General features: G+C 46.1%; 1 protein-coding gene across 4 annotated transcripts in view; it reads right to left on the bottom strand.

Annotated features, from left to right (window-relative positions):
• Nucleotides 1-15,698, bottom strand: part of LOC110405370 (rho GTPase-activating protein 7-like) — a 38,835-nt gene that overhangs the window by 2,295 nt on the left and 20,842 nt on the right. For 2 of the 4 annotated variants that reach the window (XM_021410604.1, XM_021410603.1), the window contains exons 3-11: nt 7,665-7,736; nt 7,056-7,137; nt 6,441-6,504; nt 4,544-5,871; nt 3,701-3,871; nt 3,191-3,347; nt 2,410-2,608; nt 1,735-1,954; nt 219-333 (exon numbers count right to left, since the gene is read on the bottom strand). In XM_021410604.1, coding sequence (XP_021266279.1) covers nt 219-333; nt 1,735-1,954; nt 2,410-2,608; nt 3,191-3,347; nt 3,701-3,871; nt 4,544-5,871; nt 6,441-6,504; nt 7,056-7,137; nt 7,665-7,736 — 2,408 coding nt within the window. The remainder of the gene's footprint in view (nt 1-218; nt 334-1,734; nt 1,955-2,409; nt 2,609-3,190; nt 3,348-3,700; nt 3,872-4,543; nt 5,872-6,440; nt 6,505-7,055; nt 7,138-7,664; nt 7,737-15,698) is intronic. The other 2 variants (XM_021410605.1, XM_021410606.1) reach the window with 2 other exon arrangements.

Genomic DNA, 15,698 nt, shown 5'->3' with positions numbered 1-15,698 from the left:
GACACAGGCATGGCTGTCACTCCAGCCAGGTTCCAGCACAAAGCCTCATCTCTTGCCAGCTCCCACAGGATGGGAGGATCAGCCCTGGCTGGTGCCTTATGGCAGCCTCTGTCCCACAGGCACCAGTGGGAAGGGGGCAGCTCTCAGCCACACACACACCAAGCCAGCCCCAGGGCAGCCCCCCGCCTGCTTTTGCTGTGTGACAGCAGGCACCATACCTGGAAGAGTCTGTTGCACTCCGTTATCATGTGGGCCAAGCCCTGCGTCGCTGCCAGGTTCTCACTCAGCTCCCTCTGGTCCGGTTTCCCCAGGCTGCACTTCCTCTGGCTCGATCTGTGGATGGGGAAGGAAAAGGCAGAGAGCAAGAGGCTGTGTGAGATCAGGCAGCACTGCAGGACTCACAGAGGTGCTGTGCAAGGTTCCTGTGGCACCACTACCATATGGTGCATCACTGCATCACCCCTCCTGGCACACCCTGACTGGAACCAGGGCAGGGCCAGCACGGACCACGTCTGCTCAGGAGAGACAGGGCACAGCCCTTTGCTCTCCAGATCACAGCACACGTGGCCACAGACACCCATAAACCAACTGCTCTGCATGCAGCCTGCCGCTGCTGGGCTCCTCTGAGACCCAACAACATCCACGACAAGGACCACACTGCCCCCATTTTGAGAACAGTCCCCTCTTCATTTCATAATCACTGTATGACAGAATTAATCTTTGCTTCTGACACTTTTATCTCTGTACATTCCTGCCACACAGCTCCAAAATCCATTGGGAGATCAAGTCCTCAGCCGTGCACCTCAAAGGCAGCCCTGCCAGCCCTGCGCTTTGAAGTCTGAACCCTGCTCTGCAGCATTAATACCTGGCTACAGCACTGCTGAGGGTTCAAAGGAACCCCCTTCTGCACAGTGACAGCAAAGGGAAAGCTCAGCCTCTCCTTTTGATCCCGATATTGCAGAGGAATGTTGAAGCAAAGCCAGGAAGTGCTCACAGGCACCTGCAGCTGGGAGGAGCAGCAGGTCTGTGCAGGGCTCTAGTTATGCTGAGATAAAAGGGCTGGGTGATGCACCTGCGTCACTCTGAGAATAGCCCTGGTCTTTAAGTCACCTCTGAGACAACAGCTGGCTGCACTGCCGGCCACAGTGCTGCCCTGGAAGCCTCCATGCCCTGAGACACGTCTGTCCACGTACAGGGGCACGGGGCAGAGCAAACAGCCTCAGGAGCACAGATAAGGCTGAATGCTCTCACAGATTCCATGTGCCTGCTTTGGCCCAAGGGCACCTTCCTCTCCGCACGTAGGAGCAGATGTTATGCAATCCAGATAGCATAACTAACTTCTACATAAGGAGATAAACGAGCAGGATCCCTGTGGCTCCTTTTGGGAGAAACAATCCCTTACCCCCCAGAGGAACGAGTGCCAGCAGCTGCTGCAGGCCCCACACACCCCACAGTAACACAAGCAGTGGGCACCACTGGGCAGCAGGACATGGGGCACCCCAGAGCATCAGGGATGTGCTGGCTTGCTGCTGCGCTCACCAGCAGCAGGACAGGAAGGGCACGCTGCCTGAGCTCAGCCTGCGCTGAGGGCACTGGGCCTCAGCACCCACATTTGAGACAAACCCCACTGGCCCCCCTCAGAAGCAGGCACTCGGCCTGGGACAGCTACACAAAGCACTGGTCTAGCAAAGAAAAAGGGCACTGCAAGCAGCAGTGCTCAGTAGGTTGAAATACCGCGTGGAGGAGGAGGAACTGTCCCGCCTGAGCGTGTTGAGGTGGAACAGCGATGGCGCGAGACAGACCGCGAGGTTGGTTGGGGTCATTTGGTTTTCCTCAACACATGCGACCACATCGCGTAGGAAGAACAGGAGAATTTTCAAAGCTTCTCGGTTCTCCTTTGGCAGAAGGAGAATGGCAGCCTGGACAGCCTGCAGCTGCTGGTCCTTTGGCACGTCTGGAAAGAGACAACGATGGAAATCATACAAGAGTGCAGGGCAGCATCCAGCAGAGGCGTGCCAAGCAGGGCACTGAAAACACAGGTTCATGCATTTCCCTGACACTCCAGCTCATGTGACAAAGGCCACCATCACCATCACATGTACAGTTTCTGCCCATCACCTGTCAGTACACACATTCCATGGTGCTGGTGCTTGACTTGTTTTTCTTGAGTGTCATGCCAATGGACTTACTGAACTGACTTTGCTGCACTCCAATTAAGGGCTTATCTCCCCACAAAATGGACTCCGCACACTGAAGTCATCTCTTCCATCAGGCCCTGCCTCATCTGTCCCTCTGACATTAAGGAGGGATCGCAGCACCAGTCCCGGTCTGTCCACACTTCATACAGCCAAATACTAAGGGAGCGTAAGATACTCAAGCAACTAGAAAGCCACAGCTTTTGTTACCTACATTGGTAGATGTGGAGGAAGGACTCACAGAGCCTGCTGGTAAATATAGGCTCGGGAAGGTCTCGGAAATACTGCTTCACCATATCTGCCACGTCAAACGCTGACTGCCCTTCGTAGCACACGTTGTTTGGGCTGGTTTCATTCATTTCTCTTAAAGACAGGATCCTGGATCTAACACCAGATTTTCGGAACAGGCCAACCTGCAAGTGAAAAAAGAACATGTTAAAGACAAAGAGGAGTCATCAGGACTCAAACCTGGACAAATAATCATTGCTCCTTCCCTTTCCTTTTGCTAGTTAAGACCTTACGGTAGCAGGACTTAACACCAACATATTCTGGTTTCAACACAAGCAGCATGGCTACTCCCCCCAGGCAAACCATGACTGAGAACGTTGTATCTCTGCTTAGCGGCACGTTTCAGCTGAAACAACACTGATCATCACATTGACCCTGGCACCACCAGCAATCACAGAAAAGAAGGAGCAGTGACATGGCGTGACCTGCTCAGGAAGCAGAGATATGCCACCTTGCAAGCAGAAGGCACCAAGAGAACTAACAGCAGGTGATTTCAGCAAGGCAAGGCAAAAAGAATAATACAGAACTAAAGGGATCCCCAGAAGGAAACAGCACTGCTCTTCCCTCACAGGCCACCTGCTCAGACCCGCTGCCCCTTTGTGCCCAGTGGCGAGGAAGTCCCACACAAGAGCCAAAAGCAGAGACTGGTTCCCTGGAGCAGATCCCTTTTCGGAACAGAGCTGCTCTGGGCTGCCCTCAGTTCATACCTGGTCAAGAAAGTGGCTTCTTAAATAGTCCAGCGCCTGCAGGATGCCATTAGGCAGCGGGTGGCTTGTTCGCTGAACGTTCAGCAGCAAGGGGACCCCAAAGACATTTTTGTCCTTGTAGTCAGAGGCTTTTATTTTTTTAAACTTTGGGATAGTCCTGAAAACAAAAACCGGCACATCTAACTTAATAGCTCTCCAGCACAGCACAGCCCTGCCCGTTCTCGCCTCTGGTCCCGCAGTCTCTGTGAACAGCCCTGAACATGGGCAGATTCAGAGAGAAACAACAAAGTGCTTTGAAACCAGCGACACTGTGACCACCAGCGAGGAGCAGGAATCTTGTCCATAGCAGACGAAATCTTGGAGCCACCAAAATAACCACAAAATGGCACTGATTTAGCAGGATGAAATTCCTCACTGCGGACAAAGTAACCTTGTCAGACAAGGAAATTCACCTGCTTGATTCAGATCCTCTCGTTCTGACACAGTTTGCTTTAACAACAGGCAACTTACCAGTTCCAGCCCTGCTTACTGGAAGGGGAGTATCTGTCCATGACAGCAGTGAGTTTCAGCAAAGCCAGCTTTTGTGCCCGGGCCAGCTGTGTGGCCGGCTGACCGTCCGCCCGCATGGAGAAGCCCCCCACGTTCCCGCTGTCTTCCACAGAGCCATGTTGCTTCCTGTGCGTATGGGATAAGTGCTGGTCACACCAAAGGACGATTCCCACTGTCCCTCTTGGTTTTCTGCTTGCTTCTGTGAAACCCTTAAGACTCTACACGACCCGTGGCTCCCAAGCAGCTTGTGGTAAATCGCATTCAGACAAAGTGCTTCTCTCTGTGGCCGTACTGAAGGCTTCAGTAAGAAGCACAGCAAGCCAGCCATAAGTCAGACTCCAAGTATCTAGGTACTGATGCACACAGACTCACAAAATGACGAAGGTTGGAAAAGACCTTTAAGATCATCTGGTCTAAGCACCAACCCATCCCCACCATGCTCACTATGTTGCTCAGTGCCACATCTCCAAACTTCTTCAACACCTCCAGGGACGGTGACCCCACCACCTCCCTGGGCAGCCTATGCCAGTGCATTACCACTCTCTGAGAATAACTTTTTCCTACTATCCAACCTGAGATCATGAGAGCCCTGCTTCCAATGAGATCAGAGCAGACGTACGTAGATCTCGCCCTGCCTACAGCCCAGAAGTGCCTGGCACCACCAGTGCAGATTCCAACACCCAGAACCGAGTCACTTAAAAGAATACTGTGTTCTGGAATAACAATTACATTTTCAGTGGAGATTATCAATATGGAAAGCTTCCAGAAGGGCGTTCTATATAGCTAAACCCAAGGATGACTGACCTGTTGGTCTTTGTAGGGTCTGTTCTGAATGCCATCTCTGTAGAACTGAGCTCCTTGCCCAGTTCACAGCTGTTCCCTCCCTCAGTGGACAGCACAGCTGCTCTCTTAACTTCTGAGTGCTCTGTGTCGAGACAGATTTCCTTAGGCAAGGATGGACAGAGAGTGGTCAAGCCACTGGCAAAGTCCAAATCCCCATCATCCGAGAACTTCTCTGTCCACTGATCAACCAGCTTTCTGAGACCCTTGACATCTTCTATAACATTGTTCAGTTCTGAAAAAACATCGTCATCACCACCTTCTGCTGCCTCTAGCTTATCAAGTTCAACATCAGGCATGTTGTCATACACACTTAGCCTGTGATCTGTGCCTGAGAGGGGGCTGCTGGGGGCTTTGGAGTCCTTGGACCTGCTTCTGCTCTGGTTCCTTCTGCACCCAGCTCTCCAGGTGACAGGAGAGTCATTTACTGGAGACACGGGACTGTCTGTAAGGGCTTTGGGGAAAGTGCCAGGCTTGTGGCCATGTGGTACTTGAAACATCTGGTTCGTTTGTAACTTTTCTTCATTGTTCAGTTTTCCCTGAGATACATCGCTCTGCAGCAAGAGCTTGCTAGACTCCAAGTCCTCTGCACACCTCCCCTTTCTCTCACAGCAGCTTTCTGGTTTTTTAAGAGGACGTGCAGTGCTCACTGTTCTGCTGTTTTCAAGCTTATTGCTGCTACTGCAGCTATGAGGAGAACCGGAAGAATTGTTCTTTGTTTGGACGCCAGGGAGGTCAGCGATATTTACACAGTTAAGCATCTTCATCTTCTCCTCATTAAGTCCTTCCAGAAGCAAAGGTTCACTTATGATGGGTTTGGCCTTTGACTGACCACTCCTTAAGCCGCGGCTCCTGAAGTGCAACTTCTCCATTTTCTTTAGAAGGCTCCTCCTCTTTTTGTATGGCGACTTATCCCAAAGCTTCTTCTCACTGGTGGTATTTAAACATTTGCTGGGGGGAGGTGAACAATGAAAGGCCGATTCCAGTGAAGCAACTCTACTGGAGGAACTGGGGCTGGTTTCCACATCTTCGAAAGACTTTGGGAAGCTAACAACATCACTGTCACCGCTGCTAGTGCTGTGGACTGAGGACACATCATGTTTCTCGCCACGATCCAAAAGGATTCCGTCTTCACTGCCGGTGCCCTTCAGCACTGGACTGCCTGGGAGGGATGCACTAGCACCTTCTGCAGAACCTTCCAGGCTCTCAAGACGAAACCACTTCTGGCTGCACCGCTCATACGCCCATTTATTACTTATTGCACAAGGTTCATCATCATCAGAGTCATCGCTCTTAGAAGAAAAAAAAAGAGCATGTCAAGGGTATAGTTTTGAAAACAGTACATTATCAAAAAACGTAACCAAAACGAGACTGCCTATCTCCAAAGCTCCAAACCTACTCATGGAAACAAACACTCAGTTACTGGAGGTCTACCCTGAGTTCCACCCTGTTAGTTGAAAAAAAAGGGGTGACAGGTTACACCCCAGATGCTGATAAGCCTGCTAAATTTACCATAGGAAAAGACGGCGGATTTGATCTGAGGATAAAAAACTCATTTGCAGCAAATCCAAAGGTTCCAAATGATACTTTTTCCTAAAGACAAACAAACCAAACACTGCTTCATGTTTCAGTGACCAAAACTTTCAGGTAGAGACACGCTTGGCTGTGGGACCATGGCACACCCTCTTGGAGACATCAGCCACGCCGAGCATTCGTCCCAGGCGCTGCCTTTACTGTGTTGCCCACGCACCAAGCAAGTGCCTGGCAACAAGCAATCCATCATACACCTTTGAAAAAGTATTTTAATAGAACATTTAACCACATTTTTAATGAGAAAATTACCTATATTTCAGAAACGTACCTGTTCCCTCTGCCGGTTTATTTCCACTTCCATCAGTGCACATTTATTCAGCGAGTTCAGTCGTCTAGGGTAGAAGAAAAAGGGCGGAAGTTTTGAACTTAATCTCTTTCTTTCTTGAAAACAAAGATGCTCCAAATTAGCAGTGAACTTCTAAACCAAGTCTGTGTTACTGCTGCCAAAGACTGGCACACAGCTAGATGTTCTCCATACGTTTTGTCCCAACCAGTGCCCAATAACAACCCCGTGTCGTGCACAGGTCCAGTTCTGCCATCTCAGAACTAAAGAGGACTGTACTTCATCAGCTGCACTTGTATTAGAAGTTGTATAATGAACTTTAAGGATGAACTGTGAAAAACCGATCTAAGACTTTGAAAATGAAAGAACTCTGAGTTGACTTATTAAAAGAATATAAAAAATGAGGATGTGAAGCTAAATCCTTGGAAGGAGTTTATTATCCACCATTTTAATTAAAGCCTGTAGAGTCAGTTACGTTCCAATACAGTCACAGCACCAGTGACTTTGTCATACTCTGACAAAGACCAAGCTAGGAGCAGCAGCGACAAACACCTTTCTGGAACCTGGAGGCGCTAAAGATGATCCACGAGTAACATTTACCTGAACAGCGATTCGATCGCATCCCCATCTAAAAATTCATGATCTTCCCTCACAGTCCTTATGTCAATAGGAAACTGCATATCTGTGAACAAAAAAGTTGAAGCTGAAATCTGAATTATGACGGCAAAGGTGGGGAATTTTGCCGCAGGTTTTGATTTACTTAGCCTATGCTAAACGTATTTCAACAATTTTTCCAACATCCTTCTTCAAAAACACCATTAAAATGATCTTGCTCAAGACCACAGGCTGCAGAGATTTAGATGGGTTTTAGTTGCAGCCTGTGTGTCAGACAAGAAATAACGCTCCAAGGAAAAGAGACCAAGAAAATTATAAGCAACTAAAAATCACAGCAGCGGAAGTTTGACTGAGTCACACTCTAACCACAACCAGAAAAGGTCTGGTCCTTTGCAGAATCCTCCTGAGTCCACGCCAGCCTCGTTAAGGTGTCACTCCTGCAAGAGTACGCACCAGGCTGCACGCTTTCTATAGGTTCGCATGAAGATCCTGCAGAATTTGGAAGCGCTCCTGTCAAAAGCACCAGGTTCTGAAAGATTATTTCTATCAGCAGTTCTACTTGAAGTCAGTGTCAGCTGCTCTGTGGGGTCATACCTTCAAACAGCTGGGCATACTGGGGAAAGCCGGCGGCCCGCAGCCAGGCACAGGCTTCTCTGGCTTCAAGTTCTGCAATGAGAACATAACATTGCTCACTTACAGGGCTCACGAGTAATGCTTTTACATAACACAAAAGCTAGCTTCATCCAGAGGATTCCCAAAGGATCTTGCATATAAATATACTGTCAGTGTACTACTAAAAGAAAGAACTTACTGTACCCAATGCATTTACATGCACATACCTATGTAGCAGTGGTTCTGACATAGGACAGACATCAAACATTGGAGATCAGTTATAAGCACGTACTTGAGATGTCATACACTAGTGCCCTTGTACAGCGAAGACCATTCTTGCACTGTGAGCTGATAAGACACAGACAAACCCTATAAATAGGCCTTAAATCCTATCACAACATTAATAACATAGACACTGCCTAAGCATTCCCAGAACAAGGGTTCTCAGGAGTACCTGTTGCTAGGGCCCATCAATATTTATTCCCTTGCCAACTACCGCTCAACTTGGCAGCCACTTCGGCATAGCAGATGTCAAGAATTAACTGCTCACTTTCTGACAACTCATAGAACCCTATGGCCAATGCTGTACCGTTCCCACGGGAGTAGAAGCAGAATGCAACTTCACAGAACACTCAACAGATGCCTCAAAAACATAAACATGTTTACACGAGTGCATGCCAGAAGGCTCTAACTCCACAAAGACTGGAAGCTCCTGGGTCTGTTGAAGGAGAGAAATCCCATGCTGCCTGCTTTTTACATCCGCATGTACTACAGCACTTGTTACAACAGACACAGACCAAAAGGCAAAGACTCCTTTCAAAGGAATGTTTTAAAAGCACATTTAAAATGCAGAACAGAATCTCATTTATTCCTCAGTAGCCTATGTACATTATACTAACATTTATTGTTACACCAACGCTGTAATTTATCACAATCTTCATCAAAACACAGCACTTACTGAATACCAAGGCAGGGGACTGACAAAACACAAGTGTTATACTCACAGAGAAAACCACAGCAGAGAGCAAACCTGCAGACAGGAGCCAGGAGGAGGACCAGTATAACAGCACACATCTTCAGAACAGCACAGCAATCTGAGGTTTGCACCTGGGTCAGCCCATGGAAGTAATGCCCAGCTCTGCTTCCTACTCCCCAGCATGCTAGATGCACAATGCTATTTTTAGAGCAAACCAAAACCCAATCCGTGATGAGAACGAGAAGGGGCTAACAAATATTTTGTGGCTAGCAGTGACACCAGCTATGAATAGGACAGAAAACACAATGATATTTTCACACCTAGAGGTGGCCTCTTCCATAGGAGGAAGGGGCAGTGGTGGGCACATGTGGGGCAAGCCATGGGGCCAGGCAGCTGCCCAGCACCGTAGGAATCCTTGCCATGAATGCGCTGTTTTTCACATAGAGGTCTGATTGTTGCCCTCTTATACCCTGAAAAATTAGTTCAAAGATTTCTAAAAGTTGCAGTAGATGTACTACTACTTCCACCTTCAGACAACCACCGAATTCTCAGAGCTGGAAGGACCCCTTGAAGGTCACCTAGTCCAACCCCCTGCAATGAACAGGGACACCGACGCTGGGTCAGGCTGCTTAGAACCCTGTCCAGCCTGACCTTGAATGTCTTCACCGTGCCTCTGGGCAACCTGCGTCAGTGCCTCACCACCCTTACTGTAAAAAGCCTCCTTACGTCAAATTGAAGTTTCCTTCTTTTACTTTGAAATCATTTCCCCTTGTCCTGTCACAATACAGTCTTCCATTTTTGACTGGTGGCCAGGTCGTAATTCATCAGAGGGATTTGAATCTCTCCCAAAACCATGCCAGGGAGAGGTTTCTTGCTGCTGGCAGCACCTCGCCATCAGTTACACTGGCACCCTACTTCCCAACATTTTTTGCAGGATCCAGGTTCTGTGCATGTGAAAAGGATCAGATTTGCTCAAAGGAAGCTCACGAGGCGCTTCTGTTCCTCTCTATGCCATGCAAGTACAGACAGGAGAACGGGCAAGAAGACTGATTCTGACTTACTTTTATGACATATTACACCAATCTGGAAGGCAACTGGAAAAAAATCCAAAGAATTTTGCTCTTTCCCAATCTCTCTGATTGCACAGGAAGATTTTCTCCACATGGTGGAACTGATCCTGCTACAGCAGCGACAGATGAGTGGACGCCCAGGCACCCCACCCTGAAACCTGTTTTATTGGAGAGGCAAAGCTGACTGCTCCAGCCCAGCCGGGTGCTGCTGCCTCTCTTCCCCCCAGCAGTCCCCAGCCATTGCCCTCCTCAGCCTCCTCCTGACCAAGGGCCAGCAGTCCTCCGTACAATGGGACGCAGCAAACACCAATTGTATTTTATTAACCCGCCGGAGAAAAAGTGAAAGCATTCCTGCTTGGAATTTTGCCAGGGTAATTTAGGCTCCATACAGACAATAAATATGAACATCTGGAAAATGAAAACAGCAAGATATCTGGCCTTTGTTCCCTACTTTACTGTCACGCTGCTGGTTTGGAATCACAGCCAACTCCTCAGCTATCACAGCTGAGAAGTGCAATCTATCCCTGGACTTTGCGGCAAGCTTAATTGCATCTTTATCCAGCTCCTTGGCATTAGCTTCCCAAGCTGATTACTGGGACTCCCAAGCCACCATTAAGATCTTTACTCAGATCCTTGTCATTAGCCTCCCTTGTCAGTTACTGGGACCCAGACAAGTCTAAAGGCATTTTCTCTGCAGATCACATTAACTAGCTTGTCAGCGTTTGCTGATCTTTTAATTGCTTCTACGTAAGTTAGAGGAAGTACTGTTTGCTCCATGTGAATTTCAAAGGACTCAAAGGAATTAGGTGTCTAACTCCCATCGACTTTATGGGAAATGGGAGTGTAACTCTTTAATTTCTAAAACCACGCTTGAGCAGTTTTCTCCAAGCAGACCGGAGATGCAACGCCCTGCAATCCCAGACCCAGCGCTTCTCCATGCTTTGCTCCTGCAGGCTGTCCAACAGCAGCAGGTACAGCAATCCATATGGCTGGTGTTCTACAGGGACTGAGATATATCCCATGTAAAATACTCAGGAGGAGCTATATGTAACAGCGTGGATAATTGCTTGCTTCCAGTGCAGCCAACATCAATAAACCTGTATTACAGAAGTAAATAGTGCAAAACAAGCACTTTGCCTGTGCCATGTCATGGCACAGCACTGGGTTTTCCTAAGTTCTACAAGATACCAATAATACTACCACACTTGAGACAAGTTCAACCTACACGTTATGAACCATGTAGCTCAAGAGAACTCATCTGTAAGTGATTTCTTTCTTTTAAAAGAATGCTAGCTTATCAGCCCCTCCAAGGTACGCTGAGCCAGCCTGCAGCTGCAGAGTCCAGGGCAATGCACTGTCTTTGCTTGGTGAATGCACCCTAAAGACAGGGGCTGCAAACCCTGGTCATTCGATACAGCCCAAATAACATGCTCGCTACCATTTGACTGAGAAACAGAGTACAGCTCCCTATTGCCCTGTTTGTACCACAGGCTAGGTAGTTATGGGTACACGGGTCTGTCTGTCTGTCATTCCAATTACGTGCATTCATTTAGAGGGAAGGTATAGCTGCAGGTAAACCCACACTGCACAGCTATCTGAATTGCTGGTTAACATTTTAACATTTTGCCAATGTCATTTGGATGGGTTACCCGAACTTCTTACAAAACTAGCTACTGTCCCACGTTTTCCTGCCCAACGAATAACAAGGACAGCATTGCATCTACCATGCACACAAAAAATTAACATGTAACATGCAAGAGAGATATTGTACCTCGCAAATAGCTGTTGTTTTTTTTCCTATTTGACTTTAGATGGAACAGGATTTGGGGTCCATGATGAAAAGCAACACCTGACTGCAGCTACAGAGCACGAGCCTTCCATACAACGTTCCTGTGCTGTATTTTCATCCCTTGCCACAACCATTTTCACGGAACAGAAAGAACCTTCACTTTTAGTTTGCCTACACAGACTTAGTCAAGACAAAAAAAATAGTTTGTGGTCTGAAAAAAGTCACATGCAGCTGAGCAACAAATCTATGTACCAATAATATTCCAATACTTTGGGACTTTCCTGACTACTCAGATTTCTCTGCACTTGTTGCAGTGTATTGCTACTATGATGCTTTCTCCTTTGAATGACATTTTTACTAGCCTAATATAGGGGGAAAAAAATCACCCAAGCCACCACTTTAAACTTGTTCCATTTTGTCACATCAAATTAAAATAAATAAATACAAACATCTGAGCTGATTTTTAAGGTATGAGACATATAAAATGATGAATTTCTATTAGAAGTGCATGATCAGCCTTTCCAGCCTGAAAAACTTTTGTGTAGGGATAATGAAACAAGGTACAGAGCGCTGCGTAGGCTGGTCTCAGAAGAACTAGTACACTGAGCAGTGTTTCCCTGGAAGTTAACTTTAAATCACCAGTAATTTGAGAGCTCCTGGACTGTTAGGCATTACAGTTATACAGGATAGACATAAGGGCAGAATGCTGAGGTAATTTACAGCGAACAAAAGATTATTCAAACTCTATGAACCACTCTAGTGTCTCTAGATCTCTGCAGGACAGTGTGAAATGTTAAGGCTCTTGCATTCTGGAACATTAAAATAATATACATAAAAAAGGAGATGGATTGAATGAAATAGATAAGCAAGAATTTTCTATTTAAAACAAGAATTCTTCTTGGGGCTTTGGCCCCAAAGAAACACGGTAGCCTCCAGAAGGCAGCCACATGCTCCTCCTGCACAGCCACATTAGGCTGCGACTGAAATTACAACCACTCTCTCTCAATGATAGCAAATATACAAATATCATACGAAAACAAAAGGAGGAATGATCACGAGCAGAGGTGCTCAGGAAATGAAAAATCTTTTGCAGTAAGAGATGCCCTGAAGAGGGCTGGGAAATCTGAAGCTGGACAAGAAATCCCACGTTTTGTTTCTGAGCTGCTGAAACAAAATAATTTCCATCTATTTTCTTTCTCTGCCAGCAAAACAAATAGCTGTGCATGGGCAAAATATCTTGGAGACATCCAGGCCTCCAAGGTTGTCTTGACTATTACACTGGCAAGGAGACGTGCTTGGGGGGGAAAGAAAATCAGAGCCGTTTCGTCAAGTTAACATCTTCCAGTGCCAAGGAGATGAGAGTATAAAACCCAGAGGAGGTCCCAACATATGTGCAAAATAACAGTAACACATGACAATAAATGCATGAGGATTTAGAGCCCAGTGCCACAGTCACCACCTCTACAGGAGAGCAGAACCAGAAGGTTATGTTCTCCCATCTGGATACATATACACATAAGCAAACATTTAAAAGGAATGACCTCATTTCAACAAAGACTAACCTTAGCAAATTAAACTGTGCTTTTTGAAGACTTCTTTAACACAGGCAATATTAAGAGTCCAGGGTCTTGTCTTTGCAGCTCAAAGATCCCGGATGCTCTCTCTTCCTTCCCAAAGGGAAGGATGTTTGCACGTCTTAACAACAGGAGCCATAAAGAAACCGAAAGGTTTCTTCACAAGGTTATTGAGCCACCTTAATACTGCAGGTTTTGGCATGGAGCCTGCTGTCTCCAGATGCTCTCGCACGGCCAGCTTTGACTCCGGCCAAGATGTGGAACACCACAATTGAGAGTGTAACAGAACAGCTATGCAAAAAAGTGATAGACTCCATCTCAGCTGTAGATCCCAGCTCAATGCCAGCATTAGAAAAGTGAAAAAGCAGCAAGAGGGATGGAAAATGGCACGCATCCTGAAGTCTGTTTTCCAAGAAAAGGAGTGGGTGAAAACAATCGGTATATCAAAAAGCTGCAGAATCCTTTCTTCCACTGAGTAGTTCCTAGCTGCACAGAGCACCTCCACTGGGATGAAAAATGCACTGATATTTTTGCAGTGACATTCATCCGATGAGTTACGTGTCCTGAGTTTGAGAAGGTGCGTACATTCTGGCTGGATGTGTCAGTCATCTCTTTCTCGGAGATGAACTTTCACCTCAGAATGGTCTGTTTCTGTTTTGGGAGTATAGATACAGAGGGAGACAGACAGTTTCACTTTTGCTTTCCTAATAAATGGGGCTCATCATTTGTATTTTTTAGATGGTTAGAGAAAAGCTGCATGATTTGGGTTAGACTGATAGGGAGGAAATACATAATACTATGCACAAAACACAGGTAATACATTAAGGCAACAGTTAAAAGAGATGGATATTCCAGGCAGTGGGGAAGAATTGCCAGTTCCACAGAAGAAAGTAACAAATGTAATGATTTAATGTAGGAAGTAATCAGATAAAATTAAGAAGTCTAACAAAACCAAGAACTTCCCAACAAAGAAAAGCTATCGATTGAAAAGTATTTTCCCAAGGACAAAGGCTGAAACGTCATTGTGTAAGACATCATCTGGTTTCCCTGAACAACTTCTTTTTAAACCTAAGCAAATATCAGAGCTAACTGGACACCCAAATATCAGCATTTTGGAATTGGTGGTGCCGTGTTATTGCCACTAGTGTGGTTTTGCCATCAATGTGGTGCAAAGGAACTTATAATCCTGTTACAGGACAGCTAGGTACAGTGGCTCACGTGAATAGGAAGCACAGGTGTAGAGAAACTTAGGTTACAAGTAATTGATGAAATTGCTTATTAAACTAGTAAAACCTGAATAAAGTCCTGATAGAATGCTGACTAAAGAGGTTTAGCAAATACTCGCTTGAAATCTCTACAGTAGTTCAGTTTGGCCACATTCACATTCTTACTTTGTTATTTGCAAGCATTTGTGAGCCTATAGTTTTGCACAGATTAATAACCTGGGGCCAGTAGCTCTTCCTTACAGCTAGGAAATCCACGGGTCTCTATGAACAGCTTAGGTTTCTTCATTAGTGATTGATCAGTTTGCATTCCCCCCATAGGCTGAAACTGTTTCAATGGTATTCAATGTTTGTTTGCCAATCTATTCCAGGAATGCATCAACAAGAAAGAAAGAAAAAAGAGTAGCGGTTAATTCGAGCCAAATCTGTCATTACAGACCAGGAATTGATTTTATGATATAACCCATGTTATTTGCTATTCTCCTGGATCAAGTTTATCATCAACAGATACATCTTCGAAATCTTTGAGACCTTTCTAGAAAAATGGCATTCTTTTCTGATATATATGTTGGTGTTTTTTTTTCCTCTGAGTGTCAAAGAAGCAGAGATGCATTTTAGCTTTCCAGTTTGGAAACTGGAATGTGGAGAGGAGATTAAAGAGAACACGAATAAAGCAACCAATGCACACATAAATAAAAAAATAAAGAGAAAAAGGAAAAAAAAAAAAAAGAGACCGCAATCAGAACTGAAAGGCAAACTGTAAAATTGCAGTAATAGCCTGTAAATCCATTCTCCAAACGTACAAAATGTGCCATCAAGACAGAGGGTCTCCAGTTGCCGCTGCTATACAGATTGTGACAAGAGTCAAGCAATGGGTCAATATTCTGAATGCTTTAAAATAACTTTCTTTGAAGCATTTCTGTAGAAGTGGAAAAATCTGCTATGATGATGCTGGTGCCCTAACCACACACCTCGTTCCTACAGTAAGTCTGAAGGGGCTTCAAATCAATGCAAAGGCAACATAAAGCTAGATTCAAATGTGATGGTAGGCCCCATCTCTGTAACACACTAATTATCTCAGCCATGCCTTGTAGCCAGTTTTAATCACTTCATTCTAAGTGCTTACTCAACTAAGAGTACACAGTCCACTGCAGCTTTTAAAGCATTTTAAACACTTAACATTTTAGCACCACGCTCCCGGCACAGCACGGCTTTGCTCCCTGTCCTGTGGATCCAATGCGTTTCTCGTCAGAGTTTAAGCTCTGCGCATAACTTGTGCTGATCTCTTCCTCCTCCAAAGCGCTCATCTTATCCAGCTGTCGGGCGTCACAAGGCTGCTTATTTGACATGCTGTTTTTAAATAACTCACAAGTTTTTAAACAAC

Source organism: Numida meleagris, chromosome 12 (genome assembly GCF_002078875.1).
Source record: "Numida meleagris isolate 19003 breed g44 Domestic line chromosome 12, NumMel1.0, whole genome shotgun sequence".
NCBI lineage: Eukaryota > Metazoa > Chordata > Aves > Galliformes > Numididae > Numida > Numida meleagris.
The sequence above is the reverse complement of the archived record's forward strand: the minus strand, read 5'-3'. Positions and strand labels throughout refer to the sequence as shown.